At 42.4% G+C, this 17,610-nt stretch overlaps 2 protein-coding genes across 20 annotated transcripts in view; both read left to right on the forward strand.

The window, feature by feature from the left end:
• The window catches only part of MGA (MAX dimerization protein MGA), a 156,877-nt gene extending 152,235 nt beyond the window's left edge, over positions 1-4,642 (forward strand). For all 18 annotated transcript variants that reach the window (XM_058541294.1, XM_058541295.1, XM_058541292.1 and 15 more), the window contains one exon: positions 817-4,642. In XM_058541294.1, coding sequence (XP_058397277.1) covers positions 817-2,093 — 1,277 coding nt within the window. In that variant the 3' untranslated portion in view covers positions 2,094-4,642. The remainder of the gene's footprint in view (positions 1-816) is intronic.
• Positions 4,643-7,614: 2,972 nt separating this feature from the next.
• Positions 7,615-17,610, forward strand: part of MAPKBP1 (mitogen-activated protein kinase binding protein 1) — a 58,726-nt gene continuing 48,730 nt past the window's right edge. Inside the window, exons 1-2 of one of the 2 annotated variants that reach the window (XM_058541315.1) lie at positions 7,615-8,562; positions 8,981-9,323. In XM_058541315.1, the coding sequence (XP_058397298.1) occupies positions 9,207-9,323 (117 nt within the window). In that variant the 5' untranslated portion in view covers positions 7,615-8,562; positions 8,981-9,206. Of the gene's footprint in view, positions 8,563-8,680; positions 9,324-17,610 lie in introns of those variants that run through there. The other variant, XM_058541316.1, reaches the window with a different exon arrangement.

The raw sequence follows: 17,610 nt of genomic DNA on the forward strand, positions 1-17,610 counted from the left end.
GAGAAAGCCTTTGAATTTGTTCTGTAATGTTAAAAAGCTATTGCATTTGCATTTGCCTTAGTAAGAGATGACCCTCTTTTTAGAAGATATTTGGCTTGATCTGTGGTATGTATTGGTGTTTTTTAGCTGGGTTTGGTAACTATTTTGTGATCTCTAGTTGTTTCTAAGCAGGAAAAGAATTGAAAAGATGTGAAAGTAAAAGGAAGATGAGGAGTCAGTCATTGTTTTAGTTTTTGGTGTTGATAAACGTTTGTCGATTTTGTGTTGTACTCAGAGCTGGTGCACTCTTACGTTACCAGCCTGATTCTGTTTGAGCACCACTCCCTTTGAGGGAAAAGTAGAGCTGAAAGGAGGTCTCACTTTGATGATTTAGGTTCTAGGCACCTAAATTTCTATTAAGGTAAAAGGATATCCTTACCAATACAAATACTGCTAAACCCAATCTGAAGGAGTCATCCTTTCTCTTACAGTGCTGCCTCTGGGGCTTCATTTTTCCCTTAGAGTAGCAGTTAATTAGGTGAACAGAATCAAGATGCATGTGTACCTTAAGATAAAGAATTAACTTGGGGGAACATTTCTATAAAATAGTGAAATGGAACTTTTATTAATGATGGAATATCAAAGAGTCTTTTGGTTAGATTTTACCTATTTTCTTATTAGGCTAGGTCCATAATTTGAAGAACTAATATTTCCTTTCATCTTCTTGATAAAAGTTGACTGGTGAATTTTGACTACAACTCCCTGAGGTGGTCATTGGGTATGAATGAGAGAGACAGTCTTACCGTTGTAGATCTAAATGATTTTTTTTTCCCCCAGAAAATGACGACTTATTTATGATGCCAAGAATTGTTAATGTGACATCATTGGCCACGGAAGGAGGTTTGGTGGATATGGGTGGCAGCAAATATCCTCATGAAGTTCCTGCTGGCAAGTCACCTGACCACCTCAAAAACACTGTCAGGAATGAAGATAACTCCTTTGAAGATTCGGGTAGAATCTCTTCCAGAGGCAACCATAGAGATGGCAGAATGGCGTTGGGTCCAACACAGGTTTTTCTGGCAAATAAAGATTCTGGTTTTCCACAAATAGTTGATGTTTCCAGTATGCAAGAAGCTCAGGAGTTCTTACCCAAAAAGATTTCTGGTGATATGAGAGGGATTCAGTATAAATGGAAAGAGAGTGAATCAAGACGAGAGAGACTGAAGCCAAAAGAGTCTCCATTTCATAAATTAAAGATGAAAGATCTCAAAGACTCAAGCATAGAGATGGAACTGAGAAAAGTAGCATCAGCTATAGAGGAAGCAGCTCTAGATCCCAACGAACTGCTAACTAACATGGAAGATGAGGATGATACTGATGAGACACTGACTTCTTTGCTCAATGAGATTGCCTTTCTTAATCAGCAGCTAAATGATGATTCTGTTGGCCTGGCTGAGCTGCCCAATTCTGTGGATACAGAGTTTCCAGGGGATGCTCGACGGGCTTTTATCAGTAAGCTTCCTCCTGGGAACAGAGCAGCTTTCCAGGTTGGCCACTTGGGAAGTGATTTGAAAGAGTTGCCAGATGTACAAGGGGAGAGTGACTCTGTCAGTCCCCTTCTCTTGCACTTGGAAGATGACGACTTTTCTGAGAATGAAAAACAACTTGCAGAACCAGCTTCTGAGCCAGATGTCCTTAAGATTGTTATTGACTCTGAGATAAAGGATTCCCTCCTTTCCCACAGGAAAGCCGGTGATGGAGGGAAGAGTACTTCTGGCATCCCTGCAGAGCCTGAAAGTGTGTCCTCACCCCCCATCCTACACATGAAGGCTGGCCTAGAGAATAACAGCACAGATACTTTGTGGAGGCCTATGCCAAAGTTGGCACCTCTAGGTTTAAAAGTAGCTAATCCTTCCAGTGATGCAGATGGTCAGAGTCTCAAGGTGATGCCTTGTTTGGCACCTATAGCTGCCAAAGTTGGGTCAGTTGGACACAAAATGAACTTAACAGGGAATGACCAGGAATGCCGGGAGAGCAAGGTGATGCCTACCTTGGCACCTGTTGTAGCCAAATTGGGCAACTCTGGGGCCTCACCAAGTTCTGCAGGGAAATGAACTTGTTTGTCCTCAGGCAGAAGCCAGGCTGTGAGGGGAAACCTCCTTTCTCTGCAGGCGTCTGTTGATTTGTGTCATGGAACTGTGATCCTTGACTTTGATGAGGTGGATAATGGTAGAGAAAGGGGGTAGGGTGCTGACCTCGGTATAAGAAATTACTACTATGAAATTCTGATCATGTTAAAATGTGTTACCTCACTTGTGGTGCTGGGTCTCCTCATCCTCTCTAAGAAGATGTGATCCATTACTGAACACGAGGTGCCCCTCTTACCCAAGGAATTCATAACAAGACTCTAGGTCCATAGTGGTTCCTAGTTCTTCCCTCCCAGAGAAAAAGCTGCTTGAGACTTTGGAGTTGCTCTGGACTGAACTGTAGTTGATAGCTGTTTAAGTCGGAAATCCAAGGAATGTGATGCACTTGTGCAAAGGGATTCAGAAGAGATAGTTTTTAGTTGGTGTTTCAAGAGTAGGGGGAGAGAGGATGGGTACCATGGAATACCAAAGTGAAGGACTTTGTGTCATTCAGCAAAATTTTCTCTTCTTTCAAATCCCAAGGAGCTTTCATTCCTTCACCTTTTCAATCAGAATTATAAATCTAAGCCTTCTGGTAAAGTAGGAATGCTTTTAACTTTTATTACTAAGATAATTATTTTGAGATGTTTAAAAAAAATAGTAGTTCTCCCTTATTGTCTTTGGGTGTTGAAAAGACCATTTCACAGTACCAGGGATTTCTACCTGGAATATATATTTTGGCGATAGGTATAGAGGGAGCCCCTCCCCCTTTCACAAATCACGTCATTCAAGAGACAGCTAAAATGAAAAGCATTCCCTCCCCAGACCAGAGACAGTGGCCAAAATAAACTGTGGGGCTGGATATTTCCCAAATCAAACCAGCCTCCTGGTGCTTGAAGGTTTCATTCACTATTACCTGCACAGGATGTAAAGAAAAGAAAAGTCACAGTAGGCACTCTTTACCAGGGAAATAAGGCAGTATTTGAATCACAAGATATATTTTTTATTATCTGCTACCATGGATTCAATGATCTGTAGAGCTTTTTCACTCATTAGCTGTCAGGGTATGAAGGACTGATAGCCTGTAAAGATAAAGATATTTATATTTTTGTATAGTTGTTTTCATAGATTTCTCAAAGGCTGAAGTTTTCAACCTAGAAGATGAGATTTGTATTGAGTATAGAAATGATGTTTCCTATCTAGTTTGTAAATAATCATGGTGCACTTGGGGTCTCTTGGAAACTCCTGGGGGCAAGAGTCACTATTCTGAAAATGTATAGATTGGGATTTAGCTGCTGCATTTTGCCTTTCTTAAATAATTATATTTTGGAATGTAACCCCTGTTCTGTCTTCATTGACAGGATTTGCTTGTGTTGTGAAACACTAACACAAGAGCTTCCAGTGCCTGGGCTGTGCCTAGGTGATGCTGTTTCTTCTACATCCCCTGCCTTCTTTATCCCAAATCTCGCTCAGTATATCTTCAGACCTAGGTTGTGAGACCAACTTGGAATGGTTCTGTTCAGTAAATTATTACTTCTATGGTTGGTTCCCTTTCTAGTAACTCTGGTAATCAACAGATTGAAAAGGGTGGAAAAATTTCCTCTGCAAATTGCAGTGGGAGCAAATTCTTTGTTGGTTTTGTGCTACATACCTTTCTAGACCTGCTCATCAGCACTCAACCTTCCCTTCTCTAATGGTTACTGAAGAAGCTTGAAGTATGTAATGAGTGCCCCTCAGCTTCTCATTATCCCTCCCACTCTTTACCCAGCAGATTTCATTCAATGCCTTAGCCAAGGAGTCCAGCACCTGTCTCCCCTGCTAATAATTGTCCTTGGAGACGCTAATACTTTAATCCAGGTATAGCAGTTTCCCATTATTTCCTTGCTTGTCTCGTCCTCACATTTCCTCCTGACTTCCCAAAGCTCTTGTTATAGCTTTTGAGGGTCAGCCAAGGAGAAGGCGAGTGAATGAATAATCCTCAGGAAAAGGACCACCATTCTGCTTCTGAACACTGTTCCCTTTTTTAGAAGAAAATAGACCAACAGTAATAATCAGTTTTTGATGGGAGGATATTTGACTGTTTATGAGAGATGTACAAAGATGGAAATCAGAGCTGATTCCAGGTGTTCAAGGAAAGCTGCAGATCTCACTACAAATCCCCAAGATAATGGTGTTTTCAAGACCTCTTAGAACTAGGAAGTCATCAGGGCTAATTTGAGGAGGGCTCAGTCTTCAGAACAATCCTGCAGTCTTGATAGAAATCTAAAATCTCCAAAAACTCCTACCCTTTAACCTTACCCCAGGAGAAACTGATCTATGAAAATTACATGTGTGATTATGAAAGATGTAGTTGAGTGAGAGGAATTGAGGAATCAGGAGGATAGTGAGCTCTTACCCTAACTCTATAAGAAGCATGATCTCCGTAGACCAATAATTCGCCTTTTTATACATCTGTAAATAAATGGAATGTTTTTAAGAATAAAATTATGTCAGATTTAGCTTTTTCTTTTATATATTAAATATATATCTTTCCTTTTCTGCTTTTGAAAAATGACTATTTTTTTAGAAACCTAAGAACAGAAGAAGTTTGGCGAGTGGAAGGTAGAATGTATAAACTTGAAATAAATCAGTTATAATAATTAAAGCAGGACTTGGTGTTGGGAACTTTGTGCTGAGTGGGAGTAGAGAATTCTAATGCCCTGAGACAGTTGAGAGAGGTGCCACTGAAGTAGTTTTATCGTGGAAATTGCTTGCTATTTTAAAAGTTTCTGACATGCCATTTGGGGGAGGTTTGTGGTGTTCTAAAACACCATGTTTGGTGTAGCATGTTTTACATGGAGACTTCAAAATTTTGTACAACTTAATGGCAAGTGTTTGTCTCAAGAAGTTCTACAATGAAGAAAGGCTAGCCTCGTAGTACCAGTATGTGCAAGGTAATATGCTTGTTACCCTGGGGAATAACAGGACATAAGACACAGTCTTAGGGGCTAAGGATGATAGATGTTCTTCAAGCAAGATATATGTTAACTAGTATCATGATTTACAAAAAAATTTTATTAAAGGAGTGCTTTAGACATTGAACTACTCTAAGATCACTAATAGATCAAGTCCAGTTACATAAATTTCATACAAATTACTTTGTATAATTTTATAGTAAATGCAAGTTTTCCTCCTAGAATTATGGATGAAATACCTGACAGGAGGCCTTTCTAAAACAAGTTTGAAAAAGTTTTGAACACAGAAGAAAGGCAGACAATCCATATATTTTGGAGGCAGGGTTTAGTAGTATAGATAGTTTTTTTCCCCTAATTATACTGGTTGAGATATTGAAATGGATCAGGTGAATTGAGAGAGAAATGCACTTTGAAGACAGGTCTAAAAAATGGGGATAACCCTTTTTCCTCACCCCCTAGAAGATTAGGAAAACAAAACCAAAAACAATGCACAGAGTAGATAGCACATTTTCAGGTATTTTTATAGAGAATGAGAACCAAGAATCAGAATACATTTCTTGCACAAAATTATTGATTTTGAAGAAAGTGCTTGTAAGGGCATCACTACTTCTTGTCATTGTATTATCTCTAATGAAATTTTACATGAACATGAATGGCTGGATGCAGAAAAAATTAAAACTGAGGTAGACTCACTGTCATTTGGAGAAAAAAAGTCAAAAAATGCATTTTTGAAATTTAAGTTAGAGGGAAATGATATACAGCTTTTGAACTGAGGCATAATTGTAGTATGTTAAATATGACTGAACTGCTCTACAAAAGACATGTAAGTGTTGAGTAATAGTGATGAAGGTATGTGTGGAGAGTGAGAAGGCTAACCCATGGGATGAGTTGGGAATTTTGAGACAAATCTAAGCCCTACTAAATTCTTCTGTTGTTGTAAACTCTGCTGTTAGAAGAGCTTTTGTTAAACAGGAAAGCAGTCTTAGAAGCATTGTTTTGAGATCCATCCTGTTTCCAACTACAAGCATTGGTCTCAGCTGTCCCACAGTGCCTTGCATGTAAAGGTGCTCAATAAATATTTGAACTGATGAGCAAATGTTTACTCTAGCCTGTTAGTTTTGCAGGATCTTATAATTGCACCTATTTGCATGTTAAGCCTAGGGTGAATTTTAAAATCTGATCTAAAGAGCATAGTGCAAAACACAATTGTATACTTTTATTCCTAGACATCTAGAATTTAGAATCTGACAACCATGTATACATGTTTAGGACATATACAAGCAGAATAAAAAGTGAAATAGTGTATGGATGGTGAAATACAAGGGTCAACTGCATTTTGGAGGGTGGGATGACAAATATTTAATTTGGAGAAAAGGGAATAATGCTTCTATTCATACTGGACCTATGACTATTATTTTCTAAGGAATTAATTCATAAAGCATGAGAACAGCCTACAGCCTGTTTGCCTCTTGGTGCTTCAAAGGCTGCATGGTACCTAGACACTAACATTGTACTAAATTGTGAAGAATTGAAAATATGTGGTTTTGGCCCTAGACTGGAAGTATCCAGATTCTGAGGCTTAAGAAATCTCATTACACTGTTATCAGTTGTTTTTCACCTAGATCATCTTAGACAACGAAAGCAGGAGCTTGGATTTGCCTCTGCAACTTGAGCTTCAGATGAGAGTAATTTGGGGAACATTTTCCCTAAGGGATAAACCAGGGTAGCTTTGGACAGGAAATGACTAATGATACTTTGTAAACACCTTTGCCTGGCCATGAGTGGTTAGGTAAGTGAGAAAACCACTAGTGCACACAAAAATGATCTGGAGAGAATTGAGGACAACTCTTATGGGTAGAGATGGCAGTTGCTGGGGAATGCAGCATACAAGTAAGGACACCAGGTGGCACCATCTATTAGCAGTTACAGATTGGCTCCTACCCCCACAGAGAGGTAAAGTTACAGGCTAGCAAGGAGTTGAAGGAACCAACCCCCTATTTCATACTGTGTGGCTAATGACTCTTGCCTCCTTCGTCTAGATTTGGGAAATAAATGTGAAAATCTCATTTTGTATTTCCTTACATCTGCAGTGCATGGTTGAAGGGAAGGAAGCTTCTGGTAGGTATTGCCAGTTGGTTTTCTAGGAGGTGGCTTCCTTGATCTTTGTGTCAACGTGAGCTTTTTATAGATTTCGTTTTTAAAACGTGGCTACAATACACACAGGTACATACTTATTTTGCCACTTGGCTGTACAAGACCCACCCACAGCGATGGGTTTAGAGGTCCTTCCCTCTTGCTAACATATCTCCCCCAGGGGTTCCAAGGATCTGGATAGGCTGAGACAGGTACACCAGTGTATTTTTTCTCTGGGACCCCAAGTCTTTTAGCTTAGGCTAACCTTTTCATAAGGCAATTTCTTGAAGTAGCAATGAGACAGTAAGGCTTCCAGAAAATAAACTTGCAGGCTGAGACATCTATGAAATAGGAATATGTAAAAGTATTTCTGTGCCGCCCGCCCCGCCCCCCCCCACCCCGTTTAGAAAAACTATGCTGCTAAAACTAGTGCCAGCAAGCTTGACAGTGACCTCGCTAAAGTAACAGTACTAGGGAAAAGGTTTCACGAGAAAATTTTGACATAAACAAGGAAAACATCTGGACCAACAAGGTCCTGGTTAATTCTAGGTAAAAGAGCTCGGCGGGACTAGCTAAAGGTTAAAGAAACCATGAAACAAATATATCCCATAGGCACATTCACTTATCTTCCCCTTCCCGCACATGCCTAAAGCTCTATTCAAGGCTATCATCTCCCTCCTCTTTCTTCCATCATGGCCAATCAGGTTGCCCAGTTCAAAACACTTTAGCGATGGAAAGAGTTAGGAGAGTAATTTCCACGTAGGTCAACGCGGGCGGGCAGGCGGAGAGTAGAAACTAATCGCTTTAAATTCCCCGGTTTGGGGTCGATGGGAGCAGAGCCTTATGGCTGTACCTCAATCTTACAATTCTGACTTAGGGGTTAGTTTCAGTTCTGGTCTCTCGGGCCTATCAAATGCCAGCTGTAGCACCCTGCGGGCGTGGTTACCATCTTGTTGGGGCTCTGGGAAGTGCCGATCTCTAGGGGACCAGTCCTGATAATACCATAAAAGGCTTGGTTCTCTCAATTCTGAAGCCGTGTTCTGTTGACCTTCCTCTAGGAGCGATACCGCGGCGTCTCCGTTTGCAGAATCCGTGGTTCTCGAGTCCCATGTCCTCTGCTTCCTAGCCGCTTTCATTGGCTCCGCCCCCATGAACCTTACTCGTCCACTCTCGGAACGCCCTCCTGGATACAGACCGCACCCCCTCGCTGCGGCTCCGCCTACCCCGCCCGTAGCTTGGCCCAGGCGGTAGTTCGCGTTTTGAGCCGCTCCTGCCACCATAGCTGCTCTTACAGCTGCCGCCGCGGAGCTAAGAGCGCCGAGCGCGATGCCTGAGGGCGCTGTGAGCCGGGCGGTCCGGCCCTGGGGCTGGTGAGGCCGGGCCCGAGCGGGGGCGCTGGCGAGTAGCAGGGGTTTCTGAGGGAGGTGAAAGAGAAAGGTCCAGGGCTCCTGTGGAGCACCAAGAGCGAGCTCCGGAGGGTCGGGGGTGGGGGAGGGAGGCTCCCGTGGCAGAACGAGTTGCCGGGCCACAGCGAGCCACGCCGCGCCGAGTGTCCCCGCAGCCGCTAACACAGGTGCCCAGGCCCCTTGCGGGACTTCTCGGTGGCCTCTTGCCTTGGACACTGCAGTTGCCATGGGAACAGTTGGGAATTAACGGGGACCAGACCAGCCACTAGTCCTACTAGGGCCCGTCCTATCCCTCCAGTTAAACGCCTCTGGCAGGCGTGGGCCTGGCATTTCGTCATAGCTCAGGCTTTTTACCCCCCTTTTTCATGGGTCTATCCTTCAGACGTTGTAAGAAACCGCGCAGGGCTTGAAGGCGGGGATGAGGAAAAGGGAGAGAGCAATACCTAGAAATAAGACCTGCAGACACGGCTAGGCAGAAGGTAAGGTGGCCTCTGCCATCTCAAGTCAGTGAGAGGGCATACTGGAAGGCCCTGTGGAGTGGGAAGGCAGTGCCACTGTTGAGACAAGTCCCAAGATTGGGCAAGGAACTGTCCCAGGGGCTCCTCATCATGATGGCTGTGGAAGGGTCAACCATTACCAGCCGGATCAAGAACCTGCTGCGATCCCCATCCATCAAATTACGCAGGAGTAAGGCAGGAAACCGGAGAGAGGACCTCAGCTCCAAGGTGAGTCCTAGTGTTGGGAGCCACCCCTTTGTAACCCTCCCCTCCTCTGCTCCATGTTCCTCTTTCACCTTCCTCTTTATCTTTGGAAAGAGGAGAACTAGAAGCTCCTGTTGGCTCTAAAGGATCAAGTGTGCCCGTCTCTGCTGCTCAAGAAAGCATTGATTTAGTTTTAGATTAAAGGAAGAAGAGCACAGGGTTGGGCATGCTGAGAATCATCCATGAAAAGAGAGAAATAGGAGGAAGGCAACTTGGGTTTAATTGTGGCCTCACTACAACCTAAGTCTGTGCTTGGGGAAGCCAGTTGATATGCTATGACTCAGTTTCCCTTCTTGGAAGAAGGTGGTGAGACCACATACCCTGTGATGGGCTAAGCTGTGACTAATGTAACTACAAGTGTTAGTGTCACAGCTGGGGTTATGTAAGACAGTAGTAGCAGAAAGAAATATGCTAAAACACCTAGACTGAGGAATTGGCTTGGTAAATGCCCTTGCCTGGGTCAAAACAAATTTATTTGTCTCTTCAAGAGACTTAGATTAATTTAACTGAAGCTTCTTGGCTTCTTAGGAATGGTAACATGCAAGGAGCCAGATATCTGCCCGCAGAACAGTTCTGGTTTGCCCTTGAGCATTACTTATCTCATTCACTAGATGCACAGAGCTCTGCTGCAGAAGTACCTCAGATGCCAGGTCACTTTCCATCCCCTCACTTGTCTGGGTGTTGGTCTTTATGCTTTCTTCAACTTTGTTGAGCCCCACAACTTTGACAATACAAAAGTAGACTAAATTTATTTAATCTCTGAGGGGGTCTAGGGTTTTGTTCCCACAGGATCAGATTAGACTTTTGTGTCTTATTAGTAGGCTGTAAACACAGTAGCTTTATGTGGTACAGGATTGCTACAGGGAGAGACATTTGAGACCGAAGCGTTTTATTGCCTTGCCTGTATCACGTAAAGCCAATGAGGAATGATTTAGAGTGCTAATGTACAACATGGCAGGGTTCTGGGAGGGATTTGTTCAGATCCCTACCCCTTAGCAGAACCTTACTTGGATTTGGTCAGAAGGTGAACAGCTTTCCTGTATATTTCAGCAGATATTGTATTGAATTGAAATTGGCCACAAGGTTCCATGGCAGTGGAGATAGTGACCTTTCTAAGGTCTCTTATTAATCATTGTTCATATTCTGCAGGGGCAGGAGAATGAGCCTGAAACTGAGAAACTGTCTTAGATTTGACTCTTTTCACTCATTTGTTCTGTTGGGTCATTCTTAATACTGCAAGCTCTCCTGTTCTTGGCTGGTAACTTGGCAATGATCAGCACTATTAGAGCAATCTTCTCATATCTTTGCTCTCTTTTTCTGACCAAGAATGGAATCGATAGTAGAAATGTATGATAATAGTTTAGTCTTCTGTGTTAATACTTCTTGTAATTTTGGTCTGGAATCCAGAAGGTACGATTACCATTCTTTACAACTTCTCACGTCATTCATCATTAATGCATTCAACAAACATTTATTGTGTGCTGATTATGTGTGGAATCAGTGATGAATAAAACATTATCCTTGCAATCAAAGAGCTTGTGGCTATCAGACGTGTAAACAAATAATTACAACATGGTGTGGCAAGTGCTGTCCTAGAAGTATGCATAAAAGTGTTAATGGCAGCACAGGGGAGGGACCCTAAGTTAGCTTAGGGGAATTAGGAAAGACTTCGCTGAGGAAGGGAGGCTTGAACTGTTGAGTCCTAAGGCAAGAGAAGAGGAGAAGCTCTCCAGGAAAACAGTGAGAAAGAGCATCCCTGGCATCACCATTAAACATTCCTGTTTCAAATAGGAATTCATTGCTTCAGACAGCTTTAAATGGCTTTGTTTGACCTAGAGCTGTAAATGAAGGGAATACTTAGCTGAAGTTGAATGACCCTTGAATAGTCTGACAGAGCAAGAGTGCTGGTGCATATCTTTAGCACCCAAAAGTAGTAGCTGTCTTTGCCTAGGACCCTGCAGATGCCTCACTCCCCGTACTCTTAATTGAAGACTCTACCTAAGGTGATTCTAAAAGCCTGCCTCGTTGTAACCCGTATAGGACCTGGTGTATAAGGCTTCGTGAGCTGCTGTAATATGTGGTGGCTGTGGGTAATCCTGGTAACAGAGAGCTTGTGATTCATGGATAACTAACTATGGAATAAAATTTGAAGACCAAAAGACATGTGCCTTTTCTGTAGGGGCAAAGAAGGAAGTGACAGAGGGCCTTTATGCAGCTCTTACCTCAGATGGCCTGCTGCTTTGAATCGTACTGTTCCTTCTATCTATAGTAGCCTTTTCACCAAATTCTCCACTTATTTTTAGATCTAACTCTGTATTTACTGGAGCCACAGGGCCTTCTCTCACTAGCCCCACTACCTTGGAACCAATCTCTAATTGTTCTTATATGTATGTCTTCATTTCCTAAGGTCAGGGGTCATGTTCTTTATTTCCTTTACATCACACTGTTTAGAATAAGTGAATGAGAACAATTTAAAGATGTCAAATATAGTAGGGATAAACTTGGAATTCCAGAAGAATAGGAAATGATCAGGAGGAGTTTGTGACCTCTAGAAGAGAAATCAAATTTAGGAATAATAAAATGTTGAAAAGAAGTAGAGATGCAGCCTATTTAGGTGTGAAAGGCGTAAGCGAGAAGGGGAAGTACATATACGTAGAAAATAGTGCTCATTAAAGGCTTTTTAATTCAGGAGAGACCTAGTTAAAAATATGGTTAAAAGCTGAAGTGAGAGCCAGTAGATATGAGGATTTAAGTTATTAGAGGAAGAATAGATGAGAGCTGAGATTTTTATGAAACTTTCTGTAAGGGAGGGAATTCTCTGCAGTGTAATAGAATTGGAAAAGAGTAATTTGAGGTTTTATGCTAGATCTGCTGAGTCTTGATGAAGTGTAACTCAAAGTTATCAGTTGTGAAAACCTTTCAACTTCAAATCCTGTGCAATTGTCAGTTCTACCTCTCATCTCAGTTGAGGCTTTGTTTTCCTTAGGCAAATGTGTGTGCTCTTGGTAGTTAACCCTCCCCCTCTTAAAGTTGCTGAAAGATTTTCATGTGGAGGGAGCTGGGTTTTCTGTTTTAACAAAGGACAGACATGGACTGAAGCCGAGCAGGCAAGATTTAAGTTGTAACTTAAGATTTAAGTTGTAACTTAAGATTTAAGTTACAAAAGGATTGCCTGTGCTGGAGGGTTGTTAGATTTTGAAAAAGTAAATGAAGGAGGTTTTGAAATCTTCCTCCTCCTTAATAGCCATTAATCCAATCTGGGTTATATACTATCCCTTCTGGAAACAATGGGCAAGTTGACTTGCAGCTTTCTTCTAGTTCTCAGTTTTTATGAATGTAAGTCTAATTCACTCTCTCTCTCTCTCCCTCTCATTTTTTCCCAAAATTTTCTCCTGTTTGATTGTATGGTGGTGCTTGGAGCCTTTTAATATCTGGCTCTAAGAGGAGTTTGTGTGGGTGAGTTTCATGGAGGAGAAAAAACTGGCAATAATATAATTTCAGCTTTTGCTCAATGTTTGAGCCCAGGTACTAGGATTGAGCCTCTTTAATCTGTCTATTTTGTAGTGGGGAAACATACTCATTTTCAAAGCGTTTATGGGTCATTGGCTCTAGCTTGATGGCTCTCAACTTGGTGGGGGTCAAGAGGGCAGTGAGACATCAGAATACCTGTGCAACATTTTAAAAATACACATTCCTGGGCCCCATCGTAGCTATATGGAATCAGAACCTCTGGGGGTAGAGTTTGGTAGTTGAATATGTATTAAGTTCAACTAGAAGCCCGCTGCTGGGTTATGAACCCTTGGCCTGGGCGCTAGGACCCTGAAATCTGTTGGCTTCATACCCAAGTCCTCAGTGAGGCTTCTTGAGAGTAAATAAAGCTAGCCCAGTGAGTGTACTCTTCTCGTTGAGTTGTTTTTATCTCCACTGTGTCTTCTAGACTGATTGCTCTGTAAACTGCTATATCAGGGATAGATCTGAGAGAACTACCCTGTTGTAGGGTCAGATAGGAGGAGCTGATCATTGCCTTACTAAGACAAGTTGGCAGGAATTTCCTCTGGGGGCAGGTATAGGAAACTTTATGATAGTATCCCGGAGTCCCGGCCAGCTTTTTGTCACAAGTCCGTTACCCACTTTCCTTGGAACTCATAGGAACCAAGAGTTTTTAGTGTTTAATACACACTCTCTGGGCTCCCCACTTAGAATAGATGACCAAGAGTGGATGCCCCTGTGGCCAACAGTCCTGCCCCTCACCAGCCTTTGTGAGTGAACTCAGGCAAGTTCTCATTGAGTTTTCTATCTCTGATGTATTCTTCAATTAAGGTTTGTGAAGTGTCTTGAGATCCTCAGAACAGGTGGTGTATAATGAAAGTGTGAGGTTTTCTCCTGGTTTTGTTCCTTTGATCTCCATTTCCTTTCTCCTTCCGGTGCCTGCAGCTGCCCTCAGCCTTCAAAGTGATTCTCACTGGAGAGAGAGGATTCTTCTCTCCCTAGCCCAACACTCTTCCTTTACTGCCTAAAATAGCCCAGCCTAAGTTGTCTTGCAAAGCCTTCCCTCATCTACTTGGCCTCACTCATTTCAGAGTCTTACAGCCCTGCTGCTTTCCACGTTTCTCAGCTTGCAATTTAGGGCAAGTTTCCCCTGTTGGATCAGTTAGAGTCATTGTCTTATTTCTTGCCAGTATTTTGAATGTCTTTGAGGCCGCTGGTATTTCTCTGACTTCATTTTTCTCTTCCATTTGTCACCTGTGTGTTTTCGTTTCTTAACTAATGAAAAAACATTGGTAGAAGTGAGGCTTCAGCCTGACCTCTGTAATCTCTCCGTCAACCGCCTGAGTCTAAAGTTGGGCTTGTGGCTGTTATCACTGTCTCTTTGTTTGGAAAACAGTCTAGGGCTTGAAATTTGGGACTATGTTTATTCAAACTAAGCTTCTCTGGGAACATGATCTGTCCCACTGTTGTTCTCAGAGTATGTGTTGGTTTTACTTCATGTACAGACCTCATGTACAGTGTTGGTAAGAAAAAAAGCTACAGTGTTTTCAGTAGGATTTGTTATATTACACATCGCATTACCACCACTACAAGCTAAGCCTTTCCTCTGGGTTCCAGTGTTTAATGTAGGACAAGGCCAGGTTTTCTGTCAGCTTCCTTTTACAGCACTTCTCAGTAGAGGTGTGGAATGAGAGCTGTCCCCCTGCTTGGAAGTTTACTGACTCAAATCCACACTGTGGGTTTTACCTTAACTTCTGTTACCTCTTAAAATTAAAAAAAAAAAAAAAAAAAGGAGGGGGGAGGGCAAGAAATAAAGTGAGTATGACGGAGGGATTGGGCAGTGTGGATCTTTAGGGTTGGTATTTCGGAGTGTTCAGCTTTTCCAAATCTTGGTTTCCTTCCTCCAAACAGTTATATCAGCAAGTTCACAGTGCTTCTTAATTGGCCACAGCATTTTCCTTTGGTTTTGAAGGACACTTAGGGAAGAATGAGTTCATAGTATGGATGTCTCCTCTTAGACTTCTAGGGATAAATTCCACCCCTTCTCATTTTTTCATGGAGAATGTTTGTAATGCTTTTTTGTTGCTTCCCTAGTCTGTAAAACAATCTTGTTTTTTTTTTCAATTCTAGATTTGTAAGTTTATACACCTTATCTCTCCCCCTAAAACTAGAGTGAGGCTAAAGATGTTTTCCTTTCCCTGCCCCTCATTCATAGTTGAGATGTAAATTTACTTGAAGATCTTGGAACAACACTTTGTGAAACCACATGGCTGATTTTTTTTCACTTTGTCAAATTCTCTTTTGGCGGAATCCTGAGAAGGGAGTTTCTTAGGTTCTTCTGGATTTGAACCTTGCTTCTCATTCATGCTGGGCTCACTATAACTTCTAACTTCCCATCATACCTCTCATCAGTCTTCGAGATCTGTGTTCCTTTAGCGGTGCTTCTGGTCATTTCTCCGTAAGTTCAGCTGACTCCATTAAAGGTTATGGCACTTAAAAAACAAAAGAAACCTTTTAAAAATTATGAAATAGACATAGAAGAGTTTATGAATTTTATTATAATATAATATTGTATTGTGAATAAATATAAAATGGTCGCCCATTAACCATCACCCAAGTCAAAGAAATAGAACACTGCCAAAGTGTTGGTAGTTTCTGGAGGATGCGATGCTAACAGTATCATCAAGGTGGGTGCGGCTGGAGATGAGGTTTTTGTCTTAGTAATTAAGATGATTTTATTTTTTAAAATTAAAATACCCAAGGACTTGTTCTTTTACTTTTCAAGTTTCTTCTTTTCCCATGTATTACAGATTTGTGCCATTCAACATTTTGAGGCAGTGTGTTTACTGGAATCACTCCTTTCCAACCTTTGTTGTCAGTGCTGCCTGTCCTTATCTTACTCTCCAATAATAATACTAGAAATAATAATATTTATAGTGGTAATAATGACTAACATTTATTGAGCTTTTGCTATGTACTGTGATAAGCATTTTACATACATTATCTCATTCAAGTTTTATACCACCCTATTATAAACACTATTACTATTCCCATTTTGTAGATGAGGAAACTGATGCTAAGAGAGGTCAAGTGAGTAGCTGGTGGTTACATAGCCAGTAGGTGGCTGAGTTGGGATTCAAACCTCAGCTATCTTAACTCCAAAGCCCACTCTTAATCTTTATTCTGTACTCCTCCCAAGGAGTCTTCATGTGCAAAAGATGACGCTAAGGGGGCCGGCCCGGTGGCGCAAGCGGTTAAGTGCGCGCGCTCCGCTGCGGCGGCCCGGGGTTCGCTGGTTCGGATCCCGGGCGCGCACCGACGCACTGCTTGGTAAGCCATGCTGTGGCGGCGTCCCATATAAAGTGGAGGAAGATAGGCACCGATGTTAGCCCAGGGCCGTCTTCCTCAGCAAAAAAAAAGGAGGAGGATTGGCGGATGTTAGCTCAGGGCTGATCTCCTCACAAAAAAAAAAAAAAAAAAGATGACACTAAGCACCGAAGTATGCCTAGTATTGCTATAGCCAAGAGTCGCATTCTGCATTCAGCTTGGAAAAGGGGAATACCTTAAAAAATACACTTTTTTGGCGGGGGCCGGGCTGGTGGCGCAAGCAGTTAAGTGTGCGTGCTCTGCTGCGGCAGCCTGGGGTTCGCTGGTTCGGATCCCAGGTGCGCACTGACACACTGCTTGGTAAGCCATGCTGTGGCCGCCTCCCATATAAAGTGGAGGAAGATGGGCACAGATGTTAGCACAGGGCCAGTCTTCCTCAGCAAAAAAAGAAAAAAGAGGAGGATTGGCAGATGTTAGCACAGGGCTGATCTTCCTCATACACAAAAAAAATACACTTTTCCCCCAACATTCCCCATAAAAGTTAATTTAATGAATTTCTCAGAGTGTTAGTTTAGAGCCATCATTTAGTAACCCTTGTCCATCTGCATCCTTGCTCCTCTTCCTATCCCCAAATCCAGATTTCCTGAACTGGTATCCTCACTTCTCTCCCTGTGGTACTGTTAGGAACTGTACAACTTGTGTTTTTGTGGGTACGTGAATGTCAGCTTGACAGGGTGCAGCTGTGTGGTTCCAGATGGCCATAAGCCACAAGCAGATGCTGCTTCTCTCTTGGGGTTGGAGCGAAGTCGGGGGGTGAAGTGGAGACCAGCAGATGCCTTGGTTGTTTTTGTGTGTAGGTATCATGGGGCTTTAAACTGTTCTGCTCTTAGTTGGCAGTTGATTATGTAGCTCATACTCCTGACTGCTTGCTAGTGCCACCTACCCCACATCTCTCCCTCTTTATCCCTGTACTCCACCTCTTTGTTATCTTTGTGGCTGTCCCTACCCACAACTGACCTTGTCTTTGAAGCTGTGGAGAGTCGCTGAGTTAAAATGCATATTTTCTGTGGAAAAACACTGTATTGAAAATGTCCCATGCCAGGGCTGGCCTGGATAATGACAGTGGGGTTCAGTGAACATGAAAATGAGCAAAAATGAAGTCATTTGCCCACCTGACTGTTTGGCTGGGCAGGCTGCAGAGTTGCTAAGTTCCTTGAGCAAGTGGCTTTCCTCATCTGATCTCCAATTTGTATTATTTTGGTTTCTTTCCTCAGATAGGCAACAATGATAACATTATGGGTGAAAAAGCGTTGGAATTTTTTTTTTTCCTGAGGAAGATTCGCCCTGAGCTAATATCTTCCTCTTTTTATATGTGAACCACCACCACAGCCGAAGCCGAGCACGCCAAACTTAACCACAAGGCCACAGGGGCTGG

The sequence above is a fragment of the Diceros bicornis genome, chromosome 5, assembly GCF_020826845.1.
Source record: "Diceros bicornis minor isolate mBicDic1 chromosome 5, mDicBic1.mat.cur, whole genome shotgun sequence".
Lineage (NCBI taxonomy): Eukaryota > Metazoa > Chordata > Mammalia > Perissodactyla > Rhinocerotidae > Diceros > Diceros bicornis.